Here is a 27159-nt window from a genome sequence, read left to right on the forward strand (position 1 = left end):
TTCAACTGATGACTCAGCCGGGTAGATCCCGAGGCTGCGGAAGCGGGAGATAGCGATCATGAGGAAGCTGAGATAACGTGAGCCTTCATTGGGATGACTGTCGAATAAGGCTATCGATAGTAACAGCTGTCGTCTATTGTGATTGTCTAAAAGTACTTCTGAGTTTGGGCAAAATGCATGCCTGCAGCAAAGTGAAACAGTTTGGCCGCAACAACAGTGCGCTCTCTCTTGGAGTACTCAACCAAACGCTCATATAACTCAGACAAAGGAATGATTTCCCGCTGAATGTGCTCTCCATCATCGAGTCTCTGCTCCGGCTCTTCATCATTCTCCCCCAATTGAACCTCCACCATTGCCAGTTGCATGTTGGCGTTTGTCATTCCGGGATCAGCAGCTTGCGCGGGACTGACACTCAAGACCTTGCAGTCATATCCAGTCTCCTCCTTGAATTCTCGAACAGCCGCTTCTTCGGCGGTCTCCTCCGCGTCGATGAGTCCAGCGGGCCATTCAATAGTGTAGGCATCAAGAGGGGGTCGGTATTGAATGACGAGTAGAGTAGAAGCGGGCTTTGATGGGTGGAGGAGAATGTTTCCCATGGCGACAGCATCGACACCGGATTTTCCCCTTGTTTTTCGTGTTGCAACCTCCCATGTTCGTGCCTTTCCGACTTGGTCGACATACTCAATCTTCTTGAGGGTTATCCACTTTGCCTCATCGACTGGGAGGTCAGAGGTTTTGGTGATGACGGGTTCTTGTGTTTTCTGAGACATGGTGAATGATCGGGTGAGAGAGAGATGAGAGCGCAGCTTGAAGCTCTGGCGGAGAGGGTGACGGAGCATGTGGTTGAGTTGAGTGAGGGATTGAGTGAGCGAGGTGAGCGGGGAATGAGTGACTGTGCCGTACTGTGCGTATACTGTGTGTCGTCACCGCAAGCTCAATCATCGCGACATTCAGTTGGTGTCTAGTTCACTGGTGTGTATATGAGTGCTTGATTTACTCATTTTCTGAGTCTATCTCATAGTATTATGCTAGTTTAATCAGCAAGATACTTTCTTGTGGACTTATTTCGCCGTCCGCGCTTTATTTTGAGCTGGTTTAGGGTATTTCTAAGAAATGAATCGACGCTGCTAGAAACATGAACCGTCAACAACAAGTGCTTCACATCTGGATCTCAAGACTTTTAGTGCCTCCTAATATTATTATTAGTGATCTAGGTTAAGACAATTTACCTAAGTTTAGAATAACTTGCCTAAACTATGAATTTGAGCAAGCCCCGTCCCAACCCGAGCGGAGCGAGAGAGAGCCCTCCGCTAGGAGCCCCCGGAGGGACATCCACCATGAGCGGTAGACTGTTACACCCTCTTCTGATCATATCTAACAACTGCCTGACACAGAACCTCTGCTCCAATGGCGCACTCTTCAGGAGACGAGTACTCTTCCGGGTTATGACTGACGCCCCCTTTGCACGGGATGAAGATCATGGTGGTGGGACAATGCTTGTTTGTGTAGACACTGTCGTGGCCAGCACCGCTAGAGATGTCGACGGCAGCGTCTTTTCCGAGGATAGACTCGGCGGAGTCTCTGACTGCTTGGATGCAATCTGGGTGGAACTTTGTGGCAGTTGAGATTGTGTCGGTTCGCCATTTGAGAGATAGTGGTAGAGCAGGAGTTGATCCGGCTAGTATTCCGTCTACGTCTGTTCCCTGGGCCAGCAGATCAAAGTCGCGGCGCAGCTCCTCTTCGAGCTTTTCGACTGTCTCGTCGGATGGAGAGCGGATGTCAAGGGTGAAGCTGACGTGACCCGGGATGGTGTTGGTGCTTCCAGGAGTGAGGTTTAGAATGCCAGTTGATGCGAGGGCATTGTGCTTTGTTGCCAGTCGGTGGGAGTGAGTGATCAATCTTGCAGCGAGTAACAGGGCGTCGGCTCGGTTGGAGAATGGTGTTGAGCCAGTGTGGGCATCTGATCTGTTAGCTGTGCCTCTGGTCGCGTCCGTTTACATACCTCGTCCAGTGATGTCGATAGTGAACCACTTGTATGCCTGAACACCTTGCACGACACCGACCTTCTTTCCAGCCCTCTCGAGGATCGGTCCCTGCTCGATGTGAAGTTCGAAATGCGCCCCGATTGGCATGGCCTTGTAGCTTGCAGGTGTGTCGCCGAGGTACCCAATTCTCTGCAGTTCAGATTTGACGGTTGCATTACCGGATACCTCCTTCAAATTGTGTGCGCGCTCTTGTGAGATCGCTTCAGCCCAGACACCAGAGGCCATCATGCTGATTGGGAATCGTGCGCCCTCCTCACTGAATGGTCAGAATTGTCGACTGTGGGCTGGTGACTTACTTTGTCCAGTTGACCACACCGACAGGATATTCTGTCTCGACGTCGTGGTCTTGAAGAAGCTTGAGCATCTCGATTCCTGCTTGGATGCCGAGGATGCCATCGTATCGCCCGCCAGTGGGTTGAGTGTCCAAATGGCTGCCGGCCACAGTGGGAGGGCCATCTTTGCGGCCAGGTCGAATTGCAAAGATGTTTCCGATTGAATCCATGGTCACTTTGCATCCAAGAGACTTTGTGGTCTCGACAAACCAATCGCGCACTGTCTTGTCTGAGTCCGAAAGTGCCAGCCGTGACATTCCGGTGTCGGTCGGATTGCTACTCTGTTAGCTTGATTTGACGAGGGGCGTGAGACTTACTCTCCCCATCTGAGTCCGGTGCCCCATTTGCAGGTGTCGTGAAGAGTGTCCATCAATCGGGATTGATCAACCTTGAGTTTCTTCAGGTCTGACGCCGTCATATCTCAAGTCGAGATGTAGCGACGGGAGACACGAGGAAATGGGCGCGGACCGTGTCGAATCATCGTGCGAGCAGACATTTAGATGATACACAGTTTGGCAGAATAATTCTCGAATAATTCTCGATAAAATGCTTTATCCTGATGTTCTCAGAAGGTGGTGAGTGATGTAACGCCTTCTTACAACCAGCCCCGCTTCCTGAATAGGCAATCTGAGGATCAGAGTCAATTGACAAACATCAGATAACTTGGTGAACCCTGTGCATAGTCTCCCTTCCAGCTCGCGCAATCTGTTCAACACGAAGTCGAAAGTCTGGATCCTGCTCGCTTTCCCGAGCGACGTTCTCACTCCGCACGAGATCAAACCGTTGCTCAATGACGCGCAGATACTCCACGGTCGCTTCCTGTATCTTCACCTGAGTAGCCTCTGAAGTGGCCTTGAAACTATCTTTGAGGCTTCCCATGAGCTTGGTGAACAAATCTTGATCGCTCAAAGCTCCTCTGATGATTGCCTTTCGACGAGCATCACTTCCTCGGCCTGGAGGGTTAGCGGCGTCAGTAGACGGTGTGTAAACGTACCAGATTCGGCGTTGCACCTGTTGTAGAAGGGTTCCATTGACTTCCCGAAGAGTGAGCTTCGAAGGGCGGAAAGTGACTCGATGCGGAGGATTCTGTTTTGTTAGAGACGCTACTCACCTGCGATCGATGAAGGCAACTCACCTGAGGTTGTTCTCAAAGTCGTCATTGACTTTCTCGATAGCAGCCAGGAACATATTCTGGCGGTTTTCAAGAGCCCGAGTTAAAGAATCGACGGAATCATGCTCTTCTACTCATGTCAGCAGGCCCAGTCAGTGGTGTACGACTTACCAAGTCTCTCCATAGCCATGTCTGCGAATTCGTCGGCACTCTCTAGCATATTCAACTGTCGTTCCTGTAGGGCACCGCACATTTCCTCCCAGGGCCGTTCAAGATCACTGGCCATCTCGCCCATCGCCTCCTCGTTCCAATTTCGTGATCCGATCGCAGGGGTACAATAGTTCCCAAAATTTCGACAGAATGCAGAATAAGAACCTGTTCGTTAGTGCTGAACCTCTGCGATATTGTCGACTTACCGTGATGCCACTGAATGTGTTAGCTTGGTCAAACAATATCGTGAAAACGTACCCCTGCCCAATCCTGGCTTGCACTTGTAGCTGACCGGCTCCATGAAGAAACGTGACGATCTAAAGGTCAGTACAATTCCAACCGAGCCGAGATACTCACTGTTCCAAATGTATTCCCCAAAGTCTTCGTTGTATCCTCTTGCTAGACGACTAAAAGCGCGCGATGTAAAGTCCTACAAGAGTCAGTCGGAACACAACCTTCCCAATCTCATACCTTCCTCAGACGACGCTCAACACTGTCTAGGGTCTGGCAGAGTGCTTCGCGACGTTCCTCACTCGCAGTCCGAGCTCCAGATTGGACCCAGAGCTCAATGTCAGCAATCAACGCCGGAATCTGATCTTTCATGTACTGTGTAGCGATGCGTCGTTGGCTGTTTGCGACAATCGAGATGCAGTGTTTTCGGACTTGCAGGATGCCACTGAGGTCGAGATGTCGCTTGGCCTCTGACTTTCTGGCAGTTCTGTTCTGCCAGTAGATTGTGTTGCTCACGCAAAAGACTCTGGAGGGTGTCACGCGGCCGGCGTAGGTGGTGTTGAGTGAGTCGGTGATGATCCGATTGCGGTTTGTGATCAGATATGCTTTGAGTCTGGGATGTTAGTCGAGCTATTCGGGTATTGTGTTGCCAACTTACTCAAACTCGTAGTTTTGTTTGCGAGCGCTGAAATGTTAGCAGTTACCGCCAGCGATCGGAAACATACCTTGCTTGTCGTTGCTCCTCCAAGCATTCTGCAAATTCCTGTCTTTCTTGTTCAGATAGATCACTCGCCCTAAAATCCTCGATTTCTGCCTGTAATTCCGCTATCTCCTTGGTAGCCGTTTCGATATGCTCCAACAGCTGCTCAATATGTCTTGCCCTTCTGCCTGGCCAGTCTCTGATTGACTCTTCCGGGTCGATGTCCTACAAGGTCAGCGAGTTCACACATGCCTAATGCCACTTACATCAGATCGAGTACAGACAATGCCGACATTCGACAGACGAGCACGATCAGCCAAGTCAAAAACTTGATGAACACCCTCGTCAGTGGCTGCGCGTCCGATGTTGCAGATTGCAAAGATCTCGTTGCACTCCAGGAGGTAGCGTTCAGTGATGTACCTTCGAGCAGAGTTGAGATCGCGAAGGCCGGGTAGATCAACAAGGATCAAGCCTCGACTGAGGATATGCGCATTCAAAAAGACCCTTTCTTGTTAGTTGGTTCAGTCCCAGGGATGTACTTACTTGATGCTTCGGATGTAGGGCCACGTCGCTGGGGAATCTCTCGATGCCGGTTCAGAAGAGAGCTCCATCAAAACATCGGAGCAAGCTTGCGGCGAGAGACCTGTCCAAGTTCTCAAAGGCGGCCTTGCATCAGATGCCCAGCTAGTCAGTCTTTCGAGCACATTCTCGTATGTCTCACGAATCAGAAATGCCTCATCAGTCAGTCGACCACGAAACATGGCTCGAAACGTATCCTTGGCCACCTTTGCATTTGCTTCCATGTCTTGACGTTCAGCGGCATCAGTAATCTCATCCTGATGAAGTTCAAACGTGCGGTAAACTTGAAGGAGTCTACCAAGTTGATCTCCGAGTTCCTCCATCGAGAACAGATTGACTCGAATGTCCAGCGTGTCAAGATTGTGATAACGGTACTCTGTCACAACACAGGTGCAGGCCTCGCCATTGTTGCTCTGAGATGTCAGCATCGTCCGAAACTTGGGCAGTCACTTACAGTCCTGGCAAGCCCTTTTATATCGAGGAGTGAATTGAGCAGACTACTTTTGCCTACAATCGTCAGCGGCGCAATCACATCCAACAATAACTTACCAACACCAGAGTCGCCTACGAATCCAACGGTACGAGTTGCCGGGTACTCAAACGCCGCGAGCTTGCCAGCATCTTCATGAAGCTTTCGCATAGTTGACTCAGACGCTTCGTGGATGTTCGAGCTTCCCAGCACAGATTGAATGTTGGACATTAGCTGCTTTGCATCTCGGAAAGCTCCTTGGAATTCGGGAGAATGGAATGCATCATCAGGGAGTTCTTCGTCGGCGACATCGTGCTGCTGAACCGCCCCAGTGCTTGAACGCCGTCTTCGGGGAGTACCATTTCTAGAACGTCTTGGTTCGGGCGAGAGAGATGCGTGTCCTGAACATGTTAGCGGAATCTCGATGAGCAGTTGAGAGTACCATTTGTGTCGGAGAGACGAATGTTGTGGATGGCAGATGTGAGTCCATGAGTCTCTTCCCTGGTCCCGCCAGGAGGGGTAAGAGAGACAGAAGGAGTGCGGTGCCTGTTGGAAGGTGGACTGGAGTTAGTTTCCGTGATACCCTCAGTTGAGGGAAGTGGCGTGTCGGCATCAATTGAGGACATATTGTATTCAGATTTGAGCGATAAATGAGATAATTGTTGTGCAGATTGATTGAGTCATTCTTGTCTGCGGTTTTATAAGTGTCTGAGACCCATGAAGCTGTTGGTTCACCCTTGTCGAAGCCGGCGGCTAGATGCGACCACCTTCGGCCTCTACCAATCACGGCGTTCACTTTGTTCTATTTCTATCAGCTGAGTTGCTGTAGGCTCTTAAGCAGATCGAAGCAGTCCCTCCGGGGGCTCCTGGCGGAGGGCCTTTCCTCGCTGCGCTCGTGAACTTTTCGTCAGGACAAGGCGCTTGAGGGTCATGATCATGAGTCAACCAAATGAGAATGCACGCCAATGTCAGAGTAAAACAGTCATATGATGAGCTTAGGGAAGTTGCCATAAATCTAGACTAATTATACTAATCTTAGGGAGCATGAAATAAAAAAGCGTGTCATCGCAAGCTCACATCCCTTTCTTGGGCATGACAGATCCGTCGAGGGTGTCGATGAGGTTACTGTATCACTAGCTATGTCGCAATCGATGGATGGTTCACAATTCTTGACTTGGTGAGCCAAGAGACTCATCTGTTCCATCGGAAGTCTGTCACGTTCCACATGTTTGACAGGTTGAGACTTTTAGAACAGCTTAGTTTGATAGTGAGAGGCTCCGCCGCAGCTGTGACGACGAACAGTGCGTTGTTCCTCGTGTTGGAAGAGATGTGGTGTACTCAGTAACCCTGGGCAGAGCGTGTTCATCATCTGCACTCTCTACAGCCGAGATTACATCCCATCATGATCCGCATCACCAAACCCGAGCGAAGCGAGAAAAGGCCCTCCGCCAGGAGCCCCCGGAGGGAAATCCATCATGTGCAGTAGACAAGACAGTGTGGAATCAGTCACTTGAGACTCATCAGACTCATCGAAAGGTCAGGAGCTTTGCCCTGAGGTCAGGGTATCTTCAATTTTAGATGCGTATGCTATGTAGTCAACAGGGCAGAAGTGACTGGCAATCGTATTCCATAATGCGTGCTCACCTTCGACCTCTTCCGCCTCCAGGGGGCATCCCAGGCATGCCGCCGCCGCCCATGCCCATCTGCCTCATCATGGCCTGCATGTCCATACCACCGGGCATGCCTCCGCCTCCTCCGCCGAGCATCTTCATCAAGCTGCCCATGTCGGGCATGCCTCCTGCACCGCCGGCGCCTCCCATGCTCTGTAACCGCTTTTGCATGGCTGCTAATTGCTGTGCCTTGTTGCCGCCGCCCATGGCTTGTTGGGCGCGCTGCATGTTCTTCATGTTTCCTCCCATCTTCTTCGCCATGCCGGCCATCATTCGTTGTTGGGTGAGGAGGTCCTCGACTTCGCGCACTGATGTGCCGGATCCGCGTGCGATTCGGGTCATTCGGGTGGGCTGGTCGATGAGGATTTTGCCGTCCGAGTCGAGCTCCTTGTCGGTCATGGAGTCGCAGATGTAGATCATTCGCTTGAGCTTGGCGCCGCCCTCTTCGTCGTCCATGCCCTGCATCATGTTGCTCATGCCGGGGATCATGCCGGCCATTTTCGAGAGGGGGCCCATCTTCATGATGTTGGAGAGCTGGTCGCGCAGGTCGCGCACGGTGAAGATGCCCTCCTGGATGTGCTTGATGGTGTCCTTCTGGTTGAGGTTGAGGCTCTGGACGTGCTCCATCAATCCAGCCATGTCGCCCATACCGAGGAGCTTCTGCACGAATTGTTGGGGAGCAAACTTTTCAAAGTCGAGCATGTGTTCACCCGTACCGATAAAGACGATGGGGGTATGTGTCGCAGCGACTGCAGAGATGGCACCACCGCCGTGTGCGTGGCCGTCGGTCTTTGTGATGATGATGGCTCCGAAATCAGCGGCCTCCTTGAACGCCTTGGCTTGTGACTCTGCTTGTTGGCCGATGGAAGCGTCGAGGACCATGATAGTCTCGTCGGGTTTGATGGCTTCTTGGATGTCCACCATCTCCTGGAAAAGGGCGGATTCTTGCCGGTGGCGACCTGATGTGTCGACAATGATGACCTCGAACCTCTCCTTCTTGAATTGGTCAACACCGGCCCTCGCAACCTCGGCGGGATCCGTTTCTGTGAGGGAACCATAGTAGGGGATCTTTGCTTTTGTGGCGTTCTGCTTCAACTGGTCAAAGGCACCGGCTCTGAAGGTATCGGCACAGACCAGACACGCCTTGAAGCCTCTGGACTGGTAGTGACGCGCGAGCTTTGTACATGTGGTCGTTTTTCCAGCACCCTGGAGACCAACAAACATGATGACATTGCTCTTTCCCTTCTTTGGTCGGAACGGTTCGGCGTGGGGATCGACGAGTTTGACGAGTTCATCGAAGACGGCTTTTTGGATGAGGCGTTTCTTGTTTACGGCGGGGGGGAGTTCTTTGAAGTTGACGGTGGACTTGATGGATTTCCGTAGTTGGCCGACGAGTCGTACATTGACGTCTGCTTCGAGGAGAGCGGCGCAAATCTCCTTGAGCATGCCATCGAAGGCCTAGACAGTTAGCGGGGGAGACATGGAGAGTGGGGACTGGAGGGCACCTTTTCGTCGAGATTTTGCTCTCGGGTCAGGTTTGTGACCGCCGCGTTGATGCGACGGCCGAGATCTTGAAGAACCATGGTGATTTGATGCGACTTTGATGTCGCGGGGTATCTTGAAGATGAGTGTGGCCAGACAGGATATAGGTGGGGTTGGGTTTTTCCGGTCCGGCATACACCCGTGAGCTAACTCAGAGCTAACTTTAGGAGGCTGTCTTATCACGCGAATAATTACCTTTCGGGGCAGTTCTAGCCTGTGAATAGATACGGATGGCTATATAAGGTCCAATTGTACGGTAGGAATTGTAATCATCAAGTAAACAATATGGGCCGTCATAATCTTCAGTACCCCAAAGACTCGACAAATACCATCAAACGGTACAAAGTCCACGGGGTTTATGACCTCGAGACTGTTCATAGTATCGTCAATACATGTCCGATTCTTCATGTATCGTTTAATACGCCTTCTCAGCCGTTTCCGGTTGTCCTGCCGATGATAGGACAGCTGGGGTCGTTTGATCGGCCGAGTTCAGGTCTGCGAGATCCTCTTGAGCTGTATCTTCACGGATATGTGTCGTCGAGGATCATGAACCTGGCTCAGACATCTACTGTTGATGGAGAAGAGATCCAGGGAATGCCTGTTTGCGTTGCTGCATCGCACGTTGATGGACTCGTCTTGACTCTGGCGACGTATTCGCACAACTACAACTATCGGTCTGCTGTGATCTACGGCTACGCGACTACTGTCAAATCAGATGAAGAAAAGCTGTATGCGATGGAACTCATCAGCAATAGTGTTGTGGCTGATCGTTGGAATCATACACGACAGCCTCCGTTGGCATCAGAGATGCAGAGCACGAATATTCTCAAGATCAAGATAACGTCGGCAAGTGCCAAGATCAGTGCGGGATCAACGACGGATGACAAGAGTGACTTGGAGAATGAGAGTCTGGTGAATTCGACGTGGACGGGTGTGTTGCCTGTGTATCAGACGATCGGGGAGCCGATTCCGGGTCCGTACAACAAGGTGGAGGTGCCTGAGCATGTTGCGAGTTATGCAAAGGATACAAATGATGAGAAGAAGCAGAGATCATTGGATGCGGCAAAGGGTGAAAGGAGGGCGACTTGATGAATGTTGTATTTGATTGGGTGTTTGTACTTGATTCGATTCATGTTTGCAATTCAATTCGTACCTTACTGTTTGTCTATTCATCCATTGACATGACCGACAGCATCATGCATTCATACGAGTTGTTTATGTTGAGGATCGTCGGTTGCTGACGGCGATCTCGCATTCGTCGTATTCCGTGTCGACAACCATGAACCCGAGCAATACGGGGTCGATGTGCATTTCACCAACAACCACTGAACTCAAACATCGCTCAACTATTTAAATGACACTCCCAGCCATGGCGACTCCATCTATGCCATGCAGCAATCATGAAGCCTCTCACATTGTCACGACTCTTGCTCCCATACGTCGGGGCTGAAACTCCAACAGCTACCCTCGACTCAGGTCCAATATTTGGTCTCACCACAACTCTTCCAGCTGCCTCGCCTGTAAACAAGTTTCTTGGCATTCCTTATGCCGCCAAACCGCAGCGATTCAGCCGTGCAGTGAAGCCTGAGCCATGGACGGAGCCATTGAATGCGACCAGGTTCGGTCCATCATGCAGACAACTATTTGTCCAGAGTGGTGAGTTATCTACAATCAATAGAATGAAGCTAACGTTGTAGAACTCACTCCGGAGATTGATCTACTCGAAGGACTGTTCAATACAGCATCCCGTGAAAGTGAAGACTGTCTCTTCATCAATGCTTTCGCTCCAGCAGATGCTCACTCAAAGGCTGTGCTCTTATTCATCAGCGGCGGAGGATGGCAGCAGGGCAACGGTGAAATTGATCTAAGCGGTTTCGCGGCGTATGAGGATATCGTCGTCTTTACATTCAACTACAGAACAAATGGTGAGTCGCTGATTCACTGAAACATGTGAGATCCCTCCGGGGGCTCCTAGCGGAGAGCTCTTCCTCGCTGCGCTCGTACTTTGAGCCTTGCTAACGAGACAGTCTTTGGGTTCCCAAACTCTCCAGACATACCAGTTTCGGATACCAACCTCGGCATCTATGATCAACAGCTCGCCATCGAATGGGTTCAACGGAATGCTCGCGCCTTTGGTGGTGATCCAGACAAAGTCACTATCTGGGGTGAATCTGCCGGCGCCATGTCTGTCGATATCCATGTCAACAGAAACAGGTCTCCTTTCCGTGCTGCAATGATGTTTTCTGGTCAGATGTCTGTTGGGTACCTCGGAAGCACCGCCAGTCACCACGATACTTCTTATTGGGACAATCTGACAACTGTAGTTGGCTGTCAAGCGGATCAGTTGCAGTGTATGAGAGATATACCAGCAGACGATCTCATCAACGCCATGAGCGCAGCGGGAAGCGCGTTTCTTCCAGTCACTGACAATGTCACAATCCTGAGTGACAGAGCTGAGAGATGGAGACATGGCGATGTTGCGAGAGTTCCTATACTTATGGGGACTGTCGCTGAAGAAGGCAGAGGACTGATCAACAGGAACATCTCACTCGAGACATTCTTCGGGGCCTACCTCTCTGAACCTCTGGTCAACGAAACCCAGCAGAGGCTAATTCTTGATGCTTACCACGCTCTCAAGACAGACTTTGACACTGCTGCAGCAATCTATACAGACTTTGTCTGGCAATGTGTAAGTTCACATGCTTCCGACTTCACAGCTAACAGATCCAGCCCCAAGCTATTCTCGCCAACATATCATTCTCCGTCAATCCAACATGGCGATTCTACTTCAATGCCTCGGTCACAAGCCTTTTAGACGACAAATATTCCTGGCTGGGCAAGTTTCACGGCTCAGATGTCCTCCTGCTCTTCAATTCACCAACCTTTGACGCAATGTCACCACAACTCTACACATTTGCGGAGTATCTTCGAGGAGTTGTGGGGAGATTTGTCAGAAACCCGCAAGCTGGACCAGGTTGGCCTGTTGGATCGAGATATGTTGCAAATCTGGGAGACGTCGGAGGGACCCAAACGTCAGGACCTTCAATCATCGAGCAAACAGTGTTGGATCAGAGATGCAGCCTGTACGAGTCGATTTATCCTCTCATCGAAGAGTATGTATTGTCAGTTTAATCGGAATTATCACGTAGGTCTCCGAATACTACTCATCATTGCAACGTAATCTCGCCAATCGTGCTGTACGTCATTGACCCACGGTTTAACACGGCCACTTATCTCCAACTTCCTCAGATTGCATCTCGATCTGACTAGATCTCGAGAAGCTTACCCGATTAAGTCAAATGGAGAACAAAAGACCTATTAATGTGAATATTCCGGAGCTTTTGTCACGGAGCGTCATAGACATTGGAACAGGACGTCATTGAGAAGTTCACACACAGCGACAAGGCGAAGGAGATGTGAAGATATAAATACTGTCTGTATGTAAATAGAGAACCTTGATAGATCACACCAATTAATTATCCAATCACCATGGGCTACCCCGATACTTTTGAAGGCTTCTGCGTCGACAGCCCCAAATCATGGAACAAGTTCCAAAAACAAACCCTCAAGCCCAAGACATGGGGCGATCGCGATATCGATGTCGAGATTGAGGCCTGCGGTGTCTGCGGCTCAGACGTGCACACCGTCACCGGCGGCTGGGGTGACTTTGAAGGGCCTCTCTGCGTCGGCCATGAAGTCGTCGGCAAAGCTGTCCGCGTAGGCGACAACGTCAAGGACATTAAAGTCGGAGACCGTGTTGGCGTCGGTGCCCAAGTCGCTTCGTGTTTAGAGTGCAAGCTCTGCAAGAACAAGAACGAGAATTACTGTCCTGATATGGTGGACACGTATAACTGCACCTATCCGGATGGAAGTGTTGCGCATGGCGGCTTTGCATCGCATATCCGTGCTCACGAGTACTTCACCTTCAAGATCCCTGACGCTCTCAAGTCTGAGCAGGTTGCGCCTCTTCTCTGCGCGGGTATCACGACCTACTCTCCCCTCGTGAGAGCAAACGTTGGTCCTGGAAAGACTGTTGCCATCGTCGGTATCGGCGGACTCGGACACATGGGCATCCAATGGGCCAAAGCACTCGGTGCTGAAGTCTACGCCATGACACACTCTCCCTCAAAGGTGGAAGATGCAAAGAAGCTCGGCGCAAAGGAAGTCATCGTCACAACTGATGAGAACTGGGCCGACAAGTACAAGTTCACCTTCGACTTTATCCTCAACTGCGCCGACATGACACACAAGTTCGACATGAACGCTTACATGTCCACGCTCAACATTGGCGGAGAATTTCATATCGTCGGTATTCCGGATGAGCCGCTTCCTCAGATGACTGCTGGCACATTTGCCGGCAACGCTGGTAAGATCACGGGAAGCCATCTTGGTAACCACCAGGAGATGGATGCTATGCTCAAGCTGGCTGCTGAGAAGAACATTGTTGCATGGGTCGAGACGATTGATATCTCGGAGAAGGGATGTGCTGAGGCTGTTGAGCGTGTGAAGGGGAACAAGGTACATTATAGGTTCACCTTGACTGGGTTTGAGAAGGTTTTCAAGAAGGAGTAATAGTAATGTAATAACAATATCGTATTACCTATTCTGAGTGCACACTTGAGACCAAAGAGATGAAGGGTATGAGAAGGGTGGTTCATTTGTGAGATGAGTCAGGATCCTCGGGGAGCAAGAGGATGCGAACCTAAACTCATCAAACAATCGTCTAGGCTTAGACTAGATTTAGCAAAGTATCTTGTCGCTCAAGGTTTAATGGCAGTCCCATTCCCTTGCCTCAGTAGAGTATCAACAACGTATAAATCTCAGTCCCATCACATTCATTATATGATCATTTCACGCGAGCGCAGCGAGGAAGAGCCCTCCGCTAGGAGCCCCCGGAGGGAACAACAAAGTACAGTTTGTCAACTCTGAACATTATCTCATTAATCGACGTGGTATCATGAACTATTTAAGCGCCAATGGCCTTGAGGATGGCCTTTCCAACAGCGTGGGCAGACGCAGGGTTCTGTCCGGTGATAACCTGTCCATCGACAGCCAGCTTCTCGGCCCAGTCGTCGGCCTTGACGTACTTGCCGCCAACACGCTTGATCTCGTCCTCGAGGAGAACGGGCATGGCGCTGGTCAGCTTAACGGCCTCCTCCTCGGAGTTGCTGAAGCCGGTAGCCTCGCGGCCCTCGAGGAGAGACTTGCCGTCGACGGTGACGTTGACGAAGACGATGGGGCCGTGGCAGACTGCGGCGACGGGCTTGCCGGCCTTGTAGAACTCCTCGATGAGCTTGATGGAGGTCTCGTCGTTGACGAGGTCGAACATGGGGCCGTGGCCGCCGGGGTAGAAGATGGCGTCGAACTCGGAGGCCTTGCCGAGGAACTCCTTGAGGGGGGTGGTCTGCTCCCAGAGCTGCTTCTTCTCGTTGAGGAACTTTACGGACTCCTCGTCGCCCTTGAACATCTCGACGGAGGCCTGGTCGAGGGGTGCTTCGCCGCCGGCGGGTGAGGCGACGGTGATCTCGACGCCGTTGTTGACGAGGTCATAGTAGGGGTGGGCGAACTCGGGCTGCGCTGGTTAGTTTGGGGTGTGGTGAGTGAGTGAGTGGCTTACCAGGTACCAGCCGGTCGGGTGTCCATTGTTCATCTTGGACTGGCTGGTGAGAACGACGAGGACCTTGGGAGCCATTGTGTATGAATTGGGTATCTGTGAATGTGTGTTGTGATGGGTATGTTGAGAGAGGGTATGAGCTTGTGGTTATATGAGATGAGTTATGAGATGGTGCTATGATGAGACAAACTCTAATGGATGACGCACTCACCTTTATACCACATGCAGACGCCTCCCTTCTCCACGCTGGGACCCTTGCAGTCGGGCCAATTCTCTGCCGTTTCGAGCACTTGACAAACTCTTCCGTCCGGCTCTTGCTGCGACTGACGTCAGACTAACGGGCCTAGCCGTCCATTCTCGGCACTTAGCCCGTGTAGCGCCGGCTTTTGTGTGGGGCGGGCCGGGGTCTCGTACCCGGAGCGGCCGATTGAGATTTGCATGCACCGCTGATGGACGCTCATGGAAGAGAGAGTGGTCCACTTGATGTGTAAGCCAGTATTTGAATCATGCGGTTACTTGGAGAAATGTGTTTCACTGGAGAAACTGAAACATGTGAGGTTCCTCCGGGGGCTCCTAGCGGAGGGCTCTTCCTCGCTGCGCTCGACACATTGACATGGAAAGATAGCATGGGTCAATTTGGATCTAACATAAACACCAAATGAGTGACTTCCTTCACGATTACCTACATCCAGAAGCCGAGGGGATTGGTTCCTCTGACCTTGTTGCCCTTCCCATCACCCTTGCCGCCCTTGGATCCAGCTAACGGGGGCGTCTTGCATCTTCCTCTGTAGTCGGGCTTGACGACGAGACACTTATCGCAGCCGCAGAGAAACTCGAGATGGTTTCCGATTTTCTGGCTAGGCTGGTCGCAGAGGCAGATGAACAGGGCATTGTCTATGCTGCTGGCTGGTGATTCGCCGTCGCATTTCACATTGGGCGTGCTGCAGTATGCCTGCGAGAGTTGATCCTCATTCCACGGGTTATCTGGGTTGTTAGTATTGATCATTGGGGGGCGGTGGACTTACCCATGGTCTTGAGGACTGAGGAGCAGTAAGTGTAGCCGCATTCGCAGATCGGTCCCTCGGGAGGAGGAGGCTCAGCGGTTGAACTCGGAGGCGGAGGGGGACTTGGGTCCGGAGGAGGGGCCGGGGCCGGGGCCGGAGTAGCTGGGGGAGGAACAGGAGCTGGTCCGGACGGAGGCGGCGGTGGAGGAGGGGGGGGTTGAGACGGTTCGGCGGGAGGATCAGCCGGAGGAGGGACGGGAGGAGGTGCTGGAGGTGCCGGAGCTGGGGGGTCAGGAGGAGGAGCAGGCGGCTCAGAGGTTGAAGGCGGGCTTGGAGCAGGGTCAGGAGGAGCTGGGGCGGGATCAGGGGGAGCTGGAGCTGGATCAGGAGGCGCCTGAGGCTTTGCAAAGGCCAAGACGGCCAGAGTAAGGATAGTAAGTTGAAACTTCATATTAACGAGTGTTGATGGTGATGATGTGAACTGCCTGTTGTCTCTTCTTATATAGTCACGCTTCCTATAGAGCCATTTTGTCCTACTCTTATCCATCCTTCATTGTCTCCTCGTCTGTGCGTCTGGTTCTCTACCTGCCTCGTCTCTCAGTATCCATTACTACGTAAATAAAACCGTTACTCAAGACGACAATTCCCGCTGCTCATGGCCCATGTCCTACATGTCAGTAAGGTTATTCATGTACTTGCGTTTATCACAACTCGTCATATTCGGGTCGAGATCACGATCAACACCCACATTTACATCATGAAGTTATCCACCGCGACAGTGTTATACCCCGCACTGTACTGCCCCACCATCGTAGGAAAACAGCCTGCCCCTCCATGGTACGAGTGTCATCCTACACTCGTCAATCAACAATCATGGCCGAATCCCAGAGAAACCGCGTCGTAAACGTCGGCACGCGAAAGTCGCCTCTTGCTCTCGCCCAGACCCAGATCGTCGTCGATGCGCTCAAGAAGAACTTTCCCGATCATGAATTCAACATCCACAGCATGACAACGACTGGCGATCGCGATCAAAACACAGCGCTCTACAATTTCGGCGGAAAAGGCCTCTGGACGTCTCAGCTTGAAGAAAAGCTCGTCAACAAGGAGCTCGACATTGTTGTTCATTCGCTCAAAGACATGCCGACGGTTCTCCCCGAGGGTTGCGTTCTTGGATGTGTCACGTCCCGCGAGGACCCGAGAGATACACTCGTGATCAAGAAGGAATTGCAGGACAAGCACGGCTGGAAGACTCTGGCCGATCTGCCGGACGGGAGCATCATCGGCACCAGCAGCGTTCGGCGAATTGCTCAGTTGATTCGACGTTACCCGACGCTCAAGTTCAAGGATCACCGAGGAAACATCCAGACCCGTCTACGCAAGCTCGAGGAGGACCCCGACCTGACCGGTATCATCCTCGCCGCGGCAGGTCTCCAGCGGATGGATCTCGGAGACCACATTACACAGTTTCTAGAGTCTGACAATGGCGGCATTCTTCATGCTGTCGGTCAAGGAGCGCTGGGAGTTGAGTGCCGAGCGGATGACGAGGAGGTGATCCGGTTGCTCAAGACGATCGAGAACGAACAGACTGCTCTCGCGTGTGAGGCCGAGCGAGCACTCATGCGGGCACTTGAGGGCGGCTGCAGTGTTCCCATTGGCGTTGAGACCAAATGGGTTGACGACAAGTTACATATGAAGGCTACAGTGGTCAACCTTCGGGGTGACCACGGCGTCGACTCTGACATAACAGAAGCTGTCAAGACACACGAGGAGGCAGACAAGTTTGGGAGGAAGCTTGCGAATGCTCTGGTTGAACGGGGAGGCGGTAGTATTCTTGATGAGATCACTAGGCTCCGGCAAGTTCCGGAGACGGTCAAGTAGCGTCGGACAATACCCTTGTATTCTATTCAGCTCCAGCAAAAGTCTTGTAGGCCTCGGCATCCAATAGTTTCTCAAATTGCTTCGCACCCTCCTCATCCACCTCGACCTTTGCGATCCAGCCGCCACCAGCGCTGTCGTCCTCGGGGACCTTGTTGATGGTTGAGGGCTTCTCCTCGAGGTTGTCGTTGACTTGTAGGACCCGTAGACGGACAGGAGCGTTGATGTCGCTGGCAGACTTGACAGACTCGACGGCCCCGACAGCGTCGCCTTGCTCGACCCATGTTCCGGTCTCGGGGAGCTCGACGTAGACTACATCTCCGAGCTGTTCGGCGGCGTACTCAGAAATTCCAACGAAGCCGTGCTTCTTGTCGGCGGACAGATCAATCCATTCGTGGTCTTTGGTGTATCTTCGAGCAAGGCCTTTCTCGTTAGTGTCGTCATTGTAGCGATCCAGGGCACGTACTCAGTTTGGTGGAGGAGAATGCTCGGATTGGCGTGCGGATGGCAGCGCGGGGCACAATACCCCTAGCCAGAGGGGCTGCAGCGCGTAGGGACCGAGGAATTGAGGCCATTGTGATGATGCGGATGGTGATATCAGAGTCAAGCTTTGTCGGCATCATGCGGAGATGGGCCGAGTGGATCGGAGGGAAGCCGACTTAGTCAGCATCATGAAGTCTGCAATTACAGTCTACAGCAATTCAACACCAATTCTTCTGTGCCTTGGAATGTGATTGAATCAAGGAAGACTTGGTCGTTAAACAAGACATGGAAACATTAGTCCAATCGGAGATATCAACGTGGGGTTCAACTTGGAACATTGTTTATTTGGTGTTTAGTGCCAGCTGTCCTGGATACTAAATGCTACCATATACATACCTACAAGAACAGTTGCTATTTACATCAAGTAGGGGTCATTACAAATATTGACGATCCTATTCAGCTGGAGTCAACTCAAACACAGTTATTGCGCAATCTCAGCTAGCCATACACCAAATCCCAACCAATTACCTCCGCAAACGCGTTGACGCGCTGCGCTACGCTAAAACACCACCATCATCATCACAACATTTCACGCATAAGCAGGGCCTAGCAAAGTCTATCTCGAAATTAAGACCAATGAACTATTTTCAGAACATTTCATCTCAAATACTACATCCCCTGTTGTGCTGGTGAATGTCCCTCCACTTTAGCCTTGTACCACCGGTGCCTTGAAATTCCGTCCCGCTTCTGGCCTAAACAAGAGGCTCCCACCATCATCATCATCCTCTCCAAACGTCAGCGCAAACTCTCTGCTCCAACAAAACGCATCGCCCGGTTTCAGTTTGGAAGAAAAACAAGTGTCAACGCGATTGATATCCACCGCCGGGGCCTCATTGCTAAACGGCCTGTCTCACGGTTTCACTCTGGTGGCTTTTCGACTCCGCCACCTCAGCTGCCTTGCCTTGACCTCCCCGCGCATCACGATATCATCACTTGTCTAGCTTGATGCTCTGACAAGCTGATCTCTTCTGTCACTCTCTCCGACCACGTTCTCTACCGATTTCTTTGTTTGCTCGCATCATCCGACTCGATTGTTTCACTCACCGTTTCGACTCCGTTGACCTCGATACCGTCACACCTTCACGCTGGACGACTACACGAATCCCTCGGCTCCGGCCGAACCTGCAACCATGGAACACATCATGAGTTCACCTCCCCATGAAGTCCCACTGCCACCTCCAGGCCAAGACGAGACCCTTTGGGGTATCGAAGAATCTCCCCACCCGAATGGCTTCCATCACCAGCAAAGCACATCCCTCGATCAAGGGCTAGCTCAAAGTCCACGACAAGAAGACCCTTCGACCAGATATACTCCCCCCGTCCAAACCGCACCGCCAATTTCCCGCCCAGCTAGTGGCTTGTCCAACCCCGCACACCAAGCCTACAACGACTATCGACAGAGTTCCGGTGAGCCATCGTCCAACGGTCGAAACCATGTTGTCATCAAGGTCGGCATGGTTGGCGATGCGCAGATCGGCAAGACCTCGTTGATGGTCAAGTACGTCGAGGGGAGCTGGGATGAGGATTATATCCAAACGCTGGGTGTCAATTTCATGGAAAAGACAATCTCCATCCGCAACACGGAAATCACCTTTTCGATCTGGGATCTCGGTGGTCAACGCGAGTTTGTCAACATGCTGCCTCTTGTGTGCAACGACGCAGTCGCCATTCTCTTCATGTTTGATCTTACCCGCAAGAGTACATTGAATAGCATCAAAGAGTGGTATCGCCAGGGGCGCGGGTTCAACAAGACGGCCATTCCAATTCTCGTCGGCACCAAGTACGACCACTTTGTCAACTTTCCTCCCCAAGACCAAGAAGAAATCTCAAATCAGGTACGAGCGTAGCGAGGAAGAGCCCTCCGCTAGGAGCCCCCGGAGGGAACCCAACCTTACTGACAGCAACAGGCGAGACGGTTTGCGAAAGCCATGAGAGCAGCATTAATTTTCTCGAGTACGAGTCACAGCATCAACGTGCAAAAGGTAGTGATCCCCTGGCTTTAGAGTACTCTGCTGACTGGATAGATCTTCAAAATTGTGCTATCCAAAGCGTTCGACCTGAAATGCACGATCCCCGAAATCGAAAACGTCGGCGAGCCGCTCCTCTTGTATCAGTCGGTGTAGTCGAGCGAATAACGAGTAAATGTTGAAACTGACAACATAACGACAAGCGACGGGAGTCGCAAGCAACCATTTCCTTTGTCATTGCATACAACACAACTGGATCGTCTCCTTTTCTTCAAACTTGAGATTACTAGGGCAAATTACGGAAGGGGTCAGGATTTACCTCTGGGATAGATAAACATGGGTATTGGCGCAGGACCGCATTAATGTGGCCAGCTTTACCGGTCGGTGGTCACGGCGGGCTATTGAAGTATTTGAGGATACAATCGACTGTTAATCGTATTGGTGGATGCTAGATGTAGATGAATGATGTCTGAGGGTGGGATTTGTGAATGTGACCATGTACGTTGAGTATTGTTTAGGTGTGAGATCGGTATAACCAGCGTATTCCTGCGGCTAGTTCTCTTCGTAGATCGTCTATTGATCGTTTGGGGGGTATTGGGACGTCGTGGAGGTACATGTGAGCCTGCTCGGGGTCCTTGAGTGAAGGATGGTAGTACAGACGTTGACTGGCGGGTGCTTTGTCTCTTGTGTATATTTCGATGCCGTCACGGTAGATGGAGATGATTTCGACGAGCATGCCTCGCTCGAGATTTGGCTTGGTCTCCATGAGCTTGATTGCTTCTTCGTCGGGAACACGTCTGCGGCGGATGAAGTAGCACATGATGATGCAGAGGGCGAGGTTGAAGGAGATGATACTGAGGAGTGGTAGGAGTATCGCGTACATCTCTGGTGATGGTTCCATGATGCCGAGGGAGCCTTTTATATGGGCTGTGATTCAGTGCGATCCATATTAGAGTGAGAAACATAAACCTCAAACTTTGGGGAAATGGCTTATGTTGAAAGTGTGTATGTGAGTAGCTTTATTGACTTGCTTGACCAAGGAACAAAGGAGTGTTCTGTGATGTGACCTGATGGCCTGGCAATGCTGGTCGGGGAAGTACTTGAACAGCAGACAGGGACATTAATCCTGTCCATGGCATCTGAGGTCTTGGTAGACTGTGGCCTGCTGGTGCTGTTACGTTCATTTGTGTACTCTCCTATGATACCGCGGTCTTGGAACATGTCTTCACATACATTTGGATGTGGCTCTTTGAGTTTATGTGAAGGCTTTGACAATGATTCATCACGAAAGTTTGCAGACAGTTTTATATGATTTCACGATTCAAAGGTTTGGTGAACAAATCTATTTTTTATCTACATCCCAGAGCTAAACAGCCTGCGTTTACTTCTCACCATCAGCGAGGAGCAGCCTCAACAGTCGGCAGTTCATGGCCTTGCTCGATATCATTGAGTCTTCTCTTCCGACAATATAGCACAATGGACCAGATGAGCATGATACACAGACCACTGCCAAAACAGATGCCAAGAATGATGTAGGTGATTGTGTCCTCGGGAAGTTCTTCGCCCTCCTTGCGGCGGATGACGGAGAGGGAAACTGAGAGTGAGTTGGTCATTGTGATGGTGTGCTGATGAATGATGAGGGTAAGTGATGGGAGATGTGAGTAGTTATATACTGCTGTGAATATGCTGTTCCATGACCGTCGTTCAGTGTTCATTAGTTCCTGATGTGAACCGTTGATGAACTATGTCCTGTTCACTGTCTGAGTCTGCACGCCCTGCTCAACATCTTTACCCTTAAGCCTAGCCCTTCGAAGTCGAATGGTTCTGGCGATGAAATACCAGGTAGGCGGTACGATAAAGAGAAGAATGATGCCGCCGACGATTCCCATGGTGAGGATCCGGTCGCTCTTGGACTCGGGGGCATCGTCTCGGCGGACAGGCCAGGAGAGGATTCCTGTCAAGGAAGCTGGGAGGTAAGAGCTGGTCATCTTGAGTGAGGATGTCTTGATGTGATGATGTGATGTGTGGTGTGATGGTGTTGAGATGAAGGTGATCAGAGGCTTTTATGATGCATCTTGTGTCTGTGAATGATTCACTTCTTTGTAGTAACTGTGTTTGAACAGTGAATGTTCGTTTACAGCATCCTTTGACATTGTGAACAAGCATAAACACCACGATGCAGAGCAAATCAGTGACGGCAAAGCAGTGATGGCAAAGAGTGACTGTTCAATTGAACAGAGAATAACAAACACTTTTAGCTATTAATACTCCTCCCCGTCCATCAACTAAGGACACAAACAACCTTCAACATGTACACCTTGAACTGCTTTGCTCTTATCGTACTCATTGTTCTGGCCTTGATGGTATCAGTCTGTAGAGCAATGAGGCAACAACGAGATCTCCACAAGATGCAGAAAGACAAGAGTTGAGAGGCTCCAACAAATATGCGTATTACCTCAGGTAGACAGGCACTCGAAAATGGTGGCGGTGGTTGGTTATATCTTTTGGACATTCCCCATCGGATGCTTCGGGTACCTGTGGATCCCCTCCATCAGCATCTCCAACCTCGACTGGCTATTTCCTTGCAGCCATTTCCAAATCAAGAGTGATTTCTCACGAATCTGCATCTTTCCGTTCCCCACTGACCAACGGGCCGCATCTACTGTTCCTGAAGATCTGGTGTGCAGGGATTGGCGTGCCTTTACGACTGCCGGAGAATTGGGCCTCATGGAGAATGATGAGCATGCTAGATCAAGTGTGGATAACCTCAGTTTGTAATGCACCGTCGAGACTTTATTCTAGACTCTAGTTTGGTCTTGCTCTAGCCCCAATAAATAACCCATGTTCTGTAATCCGTCACTCCTAAGAAATGCCAGCTCAAATGACACCACAACGCCGTTCATGAAAGGAAATCAGCGCGCTAGCGATAACAAAGTCCTGAAACAAATCCCTGCGAGCAAGTCGATTGCCATCGTCCTTGTCTCTCAATCCAGGGCAAAGTCGAATGCAATTTACTTGTCGTCCTTGTCTCCCCATATGGGAGCGTTGAGAGGCTTGCTGACACCAAATCCAACACCGACAGCAATGCCCACGACGAGGAAGATGATCAACCCCTTGACGATCCATCGATTGCGTTGGCTGAGCTTGGCCATGCAGGTGCAGCGGTTCTTTGCCTTTGCGGCCTTGGCCTGTTGCTTCCAGTGATCTTTTCCAGGCCAAACTTGGCAGTCGGTCTTTCTGGCGAGGGGGGTGCTCGATGTCTTGTGCATGCATGAATCTGATGTTCGTGTTGTGACCATGGCCTCGATGTCGGTGTCGAAAGGGTTGAGCTTGTCTGTTTGGGGTGTAGATGTTGTACTGATGCGAGGGGTTTCGGTTACGGTCGCATTGGTGGCAGCTTTCTCGGGGATTGTGAGGTTCGTCTCGCCGCTTGGGCGGGAGAGTTTTTCGTAGTTTGAAGGCATGATGAGGAACGAGTTGTCAATGCTGGATTGATTCAAGTTGAAGGATCGGATGAATAAAAGCTATCGCGGTTAGTGACGCGTGGCTATGGCTGGTGTGACAGTGACACCAACGGCTGGTACATACTTGAGTGAAACCGAGGTTGGATCTCTGCGCAGTTGGGTAATGTAGAATGCGAATGAATGTATATGCAAGAGACAACCTCAATCGGTAAGGAGTTCAGGCAGTCTTTAGAACATGGATGTCGATCGTCGGTTCGTTCAAGTCCCGTAGAATTGGTTGATGGGTCAAGTAATAAAGCCAAGAAAATAGAAGAGAGTCAAAGAGGATCTCCCAAAGAGACGAGATTGCGATGATATAGAACAAGACGGTCGAAGCAAGGGAGAGTAAGCGATGGGGCAAAGAGAAAGAACCTTGTATATGAGTTCTTTCTCAACACACGCAACGCAATGCAACGCCACTGATGGAACAAACTCTCGCTCGACTGACTTCTACAAAAGACGTAGAAGAGGAGAACAGGAGCACAGCAGACAGAGACCTGACAGAGGGAACCCCTAACTAATCCAAAATGAACCAAGCCCCCTGCACATTTCAACGCTTGGGCCCGAACCGGGTGCGCTAACAGCTGGCTTGCCGCCTTTTGGCCTGGTGGGAGCTCCCAGCTAAACGAGCTAGGTCCTGCGGGGGTCCCCGGCTAGGCCATTGCTACGCTCTAGATTGCTCCAGGACCATCACCATTCAATCGAAACATGGCATCACCAATCAAGGTTTTGTCCGTCTGCATAACACGCGGCTGTTCACAAAACATCCACAAAAGACATCACAAAATGCACTGCCTACTTTGTGTGCGTGGTAGAAGCCGAGTTCCCCCGCAGATAACAAGCACTCAAAAGGTCAGGTCAACTGGCTTCAAGGCCATGGCCTAGATCAGATCCCATGTGGCACGGCTGCATGTCTCTAGATCGATTCCCACGAATAACACCTCCATCCCTTCGAAAATGGCTCAAGTTTATCTAGTGATTTACCCGTCCTGATGCTAATTCTCGCCGGCGCCACTAACATGGGTTAATCGCCGGCTCTTGGCACTGACTCGCCAATGTACTGTAGCTTCATTCAACCTGTGCCATGAGCTCTCCGCAAAGCCAAGAAAGATTCTTCTTCTTGGCAGCCGAGATGCCGTGATCTTGTGTCTAACTATTGTCCATGTCACGCTCCAAACTGATGATTTGGTCACTGACCAAACTGACCAAACTGACCAAATTCTGGCATGACTTCACACATGACAAGATCACCTTCATCAGGAGTCAGCCAGGAACAGGCACAAGGTTTGGCTTCAACCGCGGGAGCAAAGCCACAGAATTCCTGTCCTGAATAAGAAGCATCATAAGAAAGGTCTTAATAGAAGCGCCCTGAATAAGAAGCTTTCCACATAATGTGTGTATCGCCACGATCGAAGCGATTTCATGGTTGTGCGTTGGTTGTGTTTCAATCACGGCACAGCATCCACTTGTGTTTTCCGTGTATTCTTATCGCACTCGGAATCGTGTCCGTGTCTAGCAAGGAACCCGCGTATAAGGATTCGGTAACTGATCGCAATTCATCCCAATCTCCGCGTATAATAGATCCGATATCACAGCAGACAGTCTTCAGATTTACGTACCAGATGCGAAATATCCCAATGCAAGTTCCCCTCAATGCAAGTGAGGAGTTCTTCAGTTAAAGTCCAGAACCTGGTCTCTGCATTTGCTGGGGTCCCTGCATTAGCTTCCATTGCCAAGGAATGGATAAGAAGAATTCTAGACTTGAGTTCAGCGGGTGCTCAGTGGCGCTGTCATTGTGTTGCTGCCACTGATGTAGCAGCTTTTCCTTACCAAAAACGGACTTGAGGTTGGAGTTTGCATTGTTTCTATTGCCACTTTTGAGGTTTGATGGTGATACGGTCGGTTCAGCCGATGACGGTGACACTTGGTGGCAGACGGCAGTTGATTGAACCACTGTATTCGGGTTTGCGCTTGATACGAATAAGTGGTGACAATCAAGTCTCTCCTGAGTGGGGGACTCAAATCCCTGTCAGGGTGTTTAATGCCCACAAATATTGGTCTAATTTGAGATCAGTGCCACAACGAGAAAATCATGCAAGTTGATGTCAATCGAGTGCATTTTGTCTCTAGTCGTAAGTGCCCGGATACTGACGTCTTTAATTATTCGTCGATTGAGGCCAGTCACTTCGGTGTGTCGACGTAGAACGAATCATCCCTTTGTGTTTGGTCAGCCAAGAACAAGTCCTGTAAATGTCGGCGCATAAACTCGCCTGATCAGCGCGATATGCGCATTCGCTGAAGTTTATGCTTGAAACATCAAATTGGAAGCAATGCACGCCGGCGTGGTGTCTGAACGCGCAATGTATCGGAAATTGGGGCGGGCGGAAAGTGTTGCCGTCCAAATCTGTGTCGTCTCGAAGACCGTGTCGTTCTTGTGTCAATGTTGTACCTACTATCCAACCAGTACTTTCGACCAGTAAGGTGAAGTCACCTACGACAGACATGTGCGAATAGGAGTCCCGACGTCCTCACTACGATGGCCAGCGCTGAATGGTGGATGAGTGATGTTTGTTCGGTGCATCAAATGTGAGTCCCCGGGTACTTTACGTGGCATGAGGCAGCTCGCGCGATAATATTTGGGAGTATCCGTCAGCGTCATGAATGATGGTAAAACTAACACCTGGAGACATGGCTCGACTTGTGTCGTGTCTGTCGTACTAGAACCGCAACGAGCGCGTACTGGTTGTCGGCATCTGGCAACGCCTGAAGACGGTTGACGCGATCCCATCAGCGCAGACGGAAAAGCCAAGGTGACAGCTCGACCTTGACTTACTGACATCGTATCTCGGCACTCAATCAGGGCTCTTCAGTTATGCCGGATGACTTGCAGCGGCAACCAGAACGTTGTAGAGTGTGGAAGATATCGAGGTTTGACCCGGACAGCGTGGAGTCAGTGGGATATTCCATGAATATTGGAGGAGCTGACAACCCAATACGCAGGTGGGAAGACTGAGTTTGGTATCGAGACGCGAAGCTATTCAGCTTGACATATACTTGACGCCAGAGTAACTGTATAAACAGTCAGTGTCCCAAACTGTTTGCATTGGTCAATGGCTTGCAGACAGTCGAGGCCCTCCAGAGATAGAAGACCATACACATTTGCCTAAGCTGGCCAGTCGGCGGTCTCGGGGTCGTCAAAATCGATGGCATTGGAGTCTTGCTGAGTGTATAAGGATGCAGCAGCCTTGTCTGGTATCTGGGCCGTTGCGCTTGTAGTGCGAGACAACTTTGGTGCATTCGTTGATAATTGTCGAAAGGAGTTTGTGCCTGGTGTTCGAATTAGATCTGCCATCTTTATCTGACACTATCATCACGTTGGGCTCACGCAGACCGCTCGACTGGAAAGCCTCGAAATTGAGTGGCATATGTCTTCAAGTGCGACGAATTCGACTGTCGAGACTGATGAAAAGACCAGAGTAGCCAAGGACTCGCCAGCATCAAGAGAGCAGGGGTTTCGAGGTTAATATCTCGAGCCAGAGGCAGAGTCTTTAGCTTGATCGGTCGCCAGGTTTGCTTCGGCAAGTCATCAGTCTTCCCCATCCGCTTGCCACTGGACTTGCACATTTGGAACAGGCATTCGAGTATCAAGAACGAACGGGGAAGTGGTTGGAAACTGTGGATTTTCGTGTCAGTTGACAGTCTCTTGTTGAATTGACGCCATCTGGATCGTCCTGAGTATTATTAACAACGTTCGAACCTCAACT

At 50.9% G+C, this 27159-nt stretch overlaps 16 protein-coding genes; 5 read left to right on the top strand and 11 right to left on the bottom strand.

Moving 5' to 3' along the window:
* Positions 1 to 146: 146 nt before the first annotated feature.
* Positions 147 to 770, bottom strand: FFUJ_09013 (related to YSA1-sugar-nucleotide hydrolase; the record flags this gene model as incomplete). Its single annotated transcript, XM_023580222.1, has 1 exon — positions 147 to 770. One exon carries the CDS (start codon positions 768 to 770, stop codon positions 147 to 149), a length of 624 nt encoding a protein of 207 aa, XP_023433039.1.
* Positions 771 to 1352: 582 nt separating this feature from the next.
* FFUJ_09012 (related to n-carbamoyl-l-amino acid hydrolase) lies at positions 1353 to 2795 on the bottom strand (the record flags this gene model as incomplete). XM_023580223.1 has 4 exons in its annotated part: positions 1353 to 1960; positions 2003 to 2301; positions 2342 to 2653; positions 2695 to 2795. The coding sequence occupies 4 exons, from the start codon at positions 2793 to 2795 to the stop codon at positions 1353 to 1355; spliced, it is 1320 nt and encodes a 439-aa protein (XP_023433040.1).
* Positions 2796 to 3031: 236 nt separating this feature from the next.
* On the bottom strand, positions 3032 to 6303 carry FFUJ_09011 (uncharacterized protein; the record flags this gene model as incomplete). XM_023580224.1 has 15 exons in its annotated part: positions 3032 to 3330; positions 3372 to 3463; positions 3513 to 3618; positions 3660 to 3863; positions 3905 to 3914; positions 3957 to 4015; positions 4056 to 4128; positions 4170 to 4542; positions 4588 to 4614; positions 4655 to 4854; positions 4896 to 5133; positions 5173 to 5621; positions 5663 to 5715; positions 5758 to 6078; positions 6120 to 6303. 15 exons carry the CDS (start codon positions 6301 to 6303, stop codon positions 3032 to 3034), a joined length of 2688 nt encoding a protein of 895 aa, XP_023433928.1.
* Positions 6304 to 7317: 1014 nt separating this feature from the next.
* Positions 7318 to 8930, bottom strand: FFUJ_09010 (probable signal recognition particle subunit SRP54; the record flags this gene model as incomplete). XM_023580225.1 has 2 exons in its annotated part: positions 7318 to 8805; positions 8853 to 8930. The coding sequence occupies 2 exons, from the start codon at positions 8928 to 8930 to the stop codon at positions 7318 to 7320; spliced, it is 1566 nt and encodes a 521-aa protein (XP_023433041.1).
* Positions 8931 to 9174: 244 nt separating this feature from the next.
* On the top strand, positions 9175 to 9978 carry FFUJ_09009 (related to flavin-nucleotide-binding protein; the record flags this gene model as incomplete). Its single annotated transcript, XM_023580226.1, has 1 exon — positions 9175 to 9978. The coding sequence occupies one exon, from the start codon at positions 9175 to 9177 to the stop codon at positions 9976 to 9978; it is 804 nt and encodes a 267-aa protein (XP_023433042.1).
* Positions 9979 to 10289: 311 nt separating this feature from the next.
* Positions 10290 to 12021, top strand: FFUJ_09008 (related to triacylglycerol lipase V precursor; the record flags this gene model as incomplete). XM_023580229.1 has 4 exons in its annotated part: positions 10290 to 10545; positions 10587 to 10814; positions 10917 to 11578; positions 11620 to 12021. 4 exons carry the CDS (start codon positions 10290 to 10292, stop codon positions 12019 to 12021), a joined length of 1548 nt encoding a protein of 515 aa, XP_023433043.1.
* A 357-nt stretch (positions 12022 to 12378) lies between these two features.
* Positions 12379 to 13461, top strand: FFUJ_09007 (probable alcohol dehydrogenase (NADP+); the record flags this gene model as incomplete). Its single annotated transcript, XM_023580230.1, has 1 exon — positions 12379 to 13461. The coding sequence occupies one exon, from the start codon at positions 12379 to 12381 to the stop codon at positions 13459 to 13461; it is 1083 nt and encodes a 360-aa protein (XP_023433044.1).
* Positions 13462 to 13855: 394 nt separating this feature from the next.
* Positions 13856 to 14581, bottom strand: FFUJ_09006 (related to NonF protein, involved in nonactin biosynthesis; the record flags this gene model as incomplete). XM_023580231.1 has 2 exons in its annotated part: positions 13856 to 14461; positions 14507 to 14581. The coding sequence occupies 2 exons, from the start codon at positions 14579 to 14581 to the stop codon at positions 13856 to 13858; spliced, it is 681 nt and encodes a 226-aa protein (XP_023433045.1).
* Positions 14582 to 15185: 604 nt separating this feature from the next.
* Positions 15186 to 15958, bottom strand: FFUJ_09005 (uncharacterized protein; the record flags this gene model as incomplete). XM_023580232.1 has 2 exons in its annotated part: positions 15186 to 15487; positions 15529 to 15958. 2 exons carry the CDS (start codon positions 15956 to 15958, stop codon positions 15186 to 15188), a joined length of 732 nt encoding a protein of 243 aa, XP_023433907.1.
* A 422-nt stretch (positions 15959 to 16380) lies between these two features.
* On the top strand, positions 16381 to 17385 carry FFUJ_09004 (probable HEM3-porphobilinogen deaminase; the record flags this gene model as incomplete). The annotated part of the gene is made up of 1 exon (XM_023580233.1): positions 16381 to 17385. The coding sequence occupies one exon, from the start codon at positions 16381 to 16383 to the stop codon at positions 17383 to 17385; it is 1005 nt and encodes a 334-aa protein (XP_023433046.1).
* A 22-nt stretch (positions 17386 to 17407) lies between these two features.
* Positions 17408 to 17957, bottom strand: FFUJ_09003 (probable GCV3-glycine decarboxylase, subunit H; the record flags this gene model as incomplete). XM_023580234.1 has 2 exons in its annotated part: positions 17408 to 17805; positions 17849 to 17957. 2 exons carry the CDS (start codon positions 17955 to 17957, stop codon positions 17408 to 17410), a joined length of 507 nt encoding a protein of 168 aa, XP_023433047.1.
* Positions 17958 to 19055: 1098 nt separating this feature from the next.
* FFUJ_09002 (probable TEM1-GTP-binding protein of the RAS superfamily) lies at positions 19056 to 20048 on the top strand (the record flags this gene model as incomplete). XM_023580235.1 has 3 exons in its annotated part: positions 19056 to 19760; positions 19833 to 19907; positions 19950 to 20048. The coding sequence occupies 3 exons, from the start codon at positions 19056 to 19058 to the stop codon at positions 20046 to 20048; spliced, it is 879 nt and encodes a 292-aa protein (XP_023433048.1).
* Positions 20049 to 20406: 358 nt separating this feature from the next.
* FFUJ_09001 (uncharacterized protein) lies at positions 20407 to 20793 on the bottom strand (the record flags this gene model as incomplete). Its single annotated transcript, XM_023580236.1, has 1 exon — positions 20407 to 20793. One exon carries the CDS (start codon positions 20791 to 20793, stop codon positions 20407 to 20409), a length of 387 nt encoding a protein of 128 aa, XP_023433049.1.
* Positions 20794 to 21286: 493 nt separating this feature from the next.
* On the bottom strand, positions 21287 to 21880 carry FFUJ_09000 (uncharacterized protein; the record flags this gene model as incomplete). XM_023580237.1 has 2 exons in its annotated part: positions 21287 to 21578; positions 21636 to 21880. 2 exons carry the CDS (start codon positions 21878 to 21880, stop codon positions 21287 to 21289), a joined length of 537 nt encoding a protein of 178 aa, XP_023433050.1.
* A 1023-nt stretch (positions 21881 to 22903) lies between these two features.
* On the bottom strand, positions 22904 to 23356 carry FFUJ_08999 (uncharacterized protein; the record flags this gene model as incomplete). The annotated part of the gene is made up of 1 exon (XM_023580238.1): positions 22904 to 23356. One exon carries the CDS (start codon positions 23354 to 23356, stop codon positions 22904 to 22906), a length of 453 nt encoding a protein of 150 aa, XP_023433051.1.
* A 3202-nt stretch (positions 23357 to 26558) lies between these two features.
* Positions 26559 to 26820, bottom strand: FFUJ_08998 (uncharacterized protein; the record flags this gene model as incomplete). XM_023580240.1 has 2 exons in its annotated part: positions 26559 to 26722; positions 26781 to 26820. The coding sequence occupies 2 exons, from the start codon at positions 26818 to 26820 to the stop codon at positions 26559 to 26561; spliced, it is 204 nt and encodes a 67-aa protein (XP_023433052.1).
* Between the last annotated feature and the right edge of the window lie 339 nt (positions 26821 to 27159).

The sequence above is a fragment of the Fusarium fujikuroi genome, chromosome FFUJ_chr07 (assembly GCF_900079805.1).
Source record: "Fusarium fujikuroi IMI 58289 draft genome, chromosome FFUJ_chr07".
NCBI lineage: Eukaryota > Fungi > Ascomycota > Sordariomycetes > Hypocreales > Nectriaceae > Fusarium > Fusarium fujikuroi.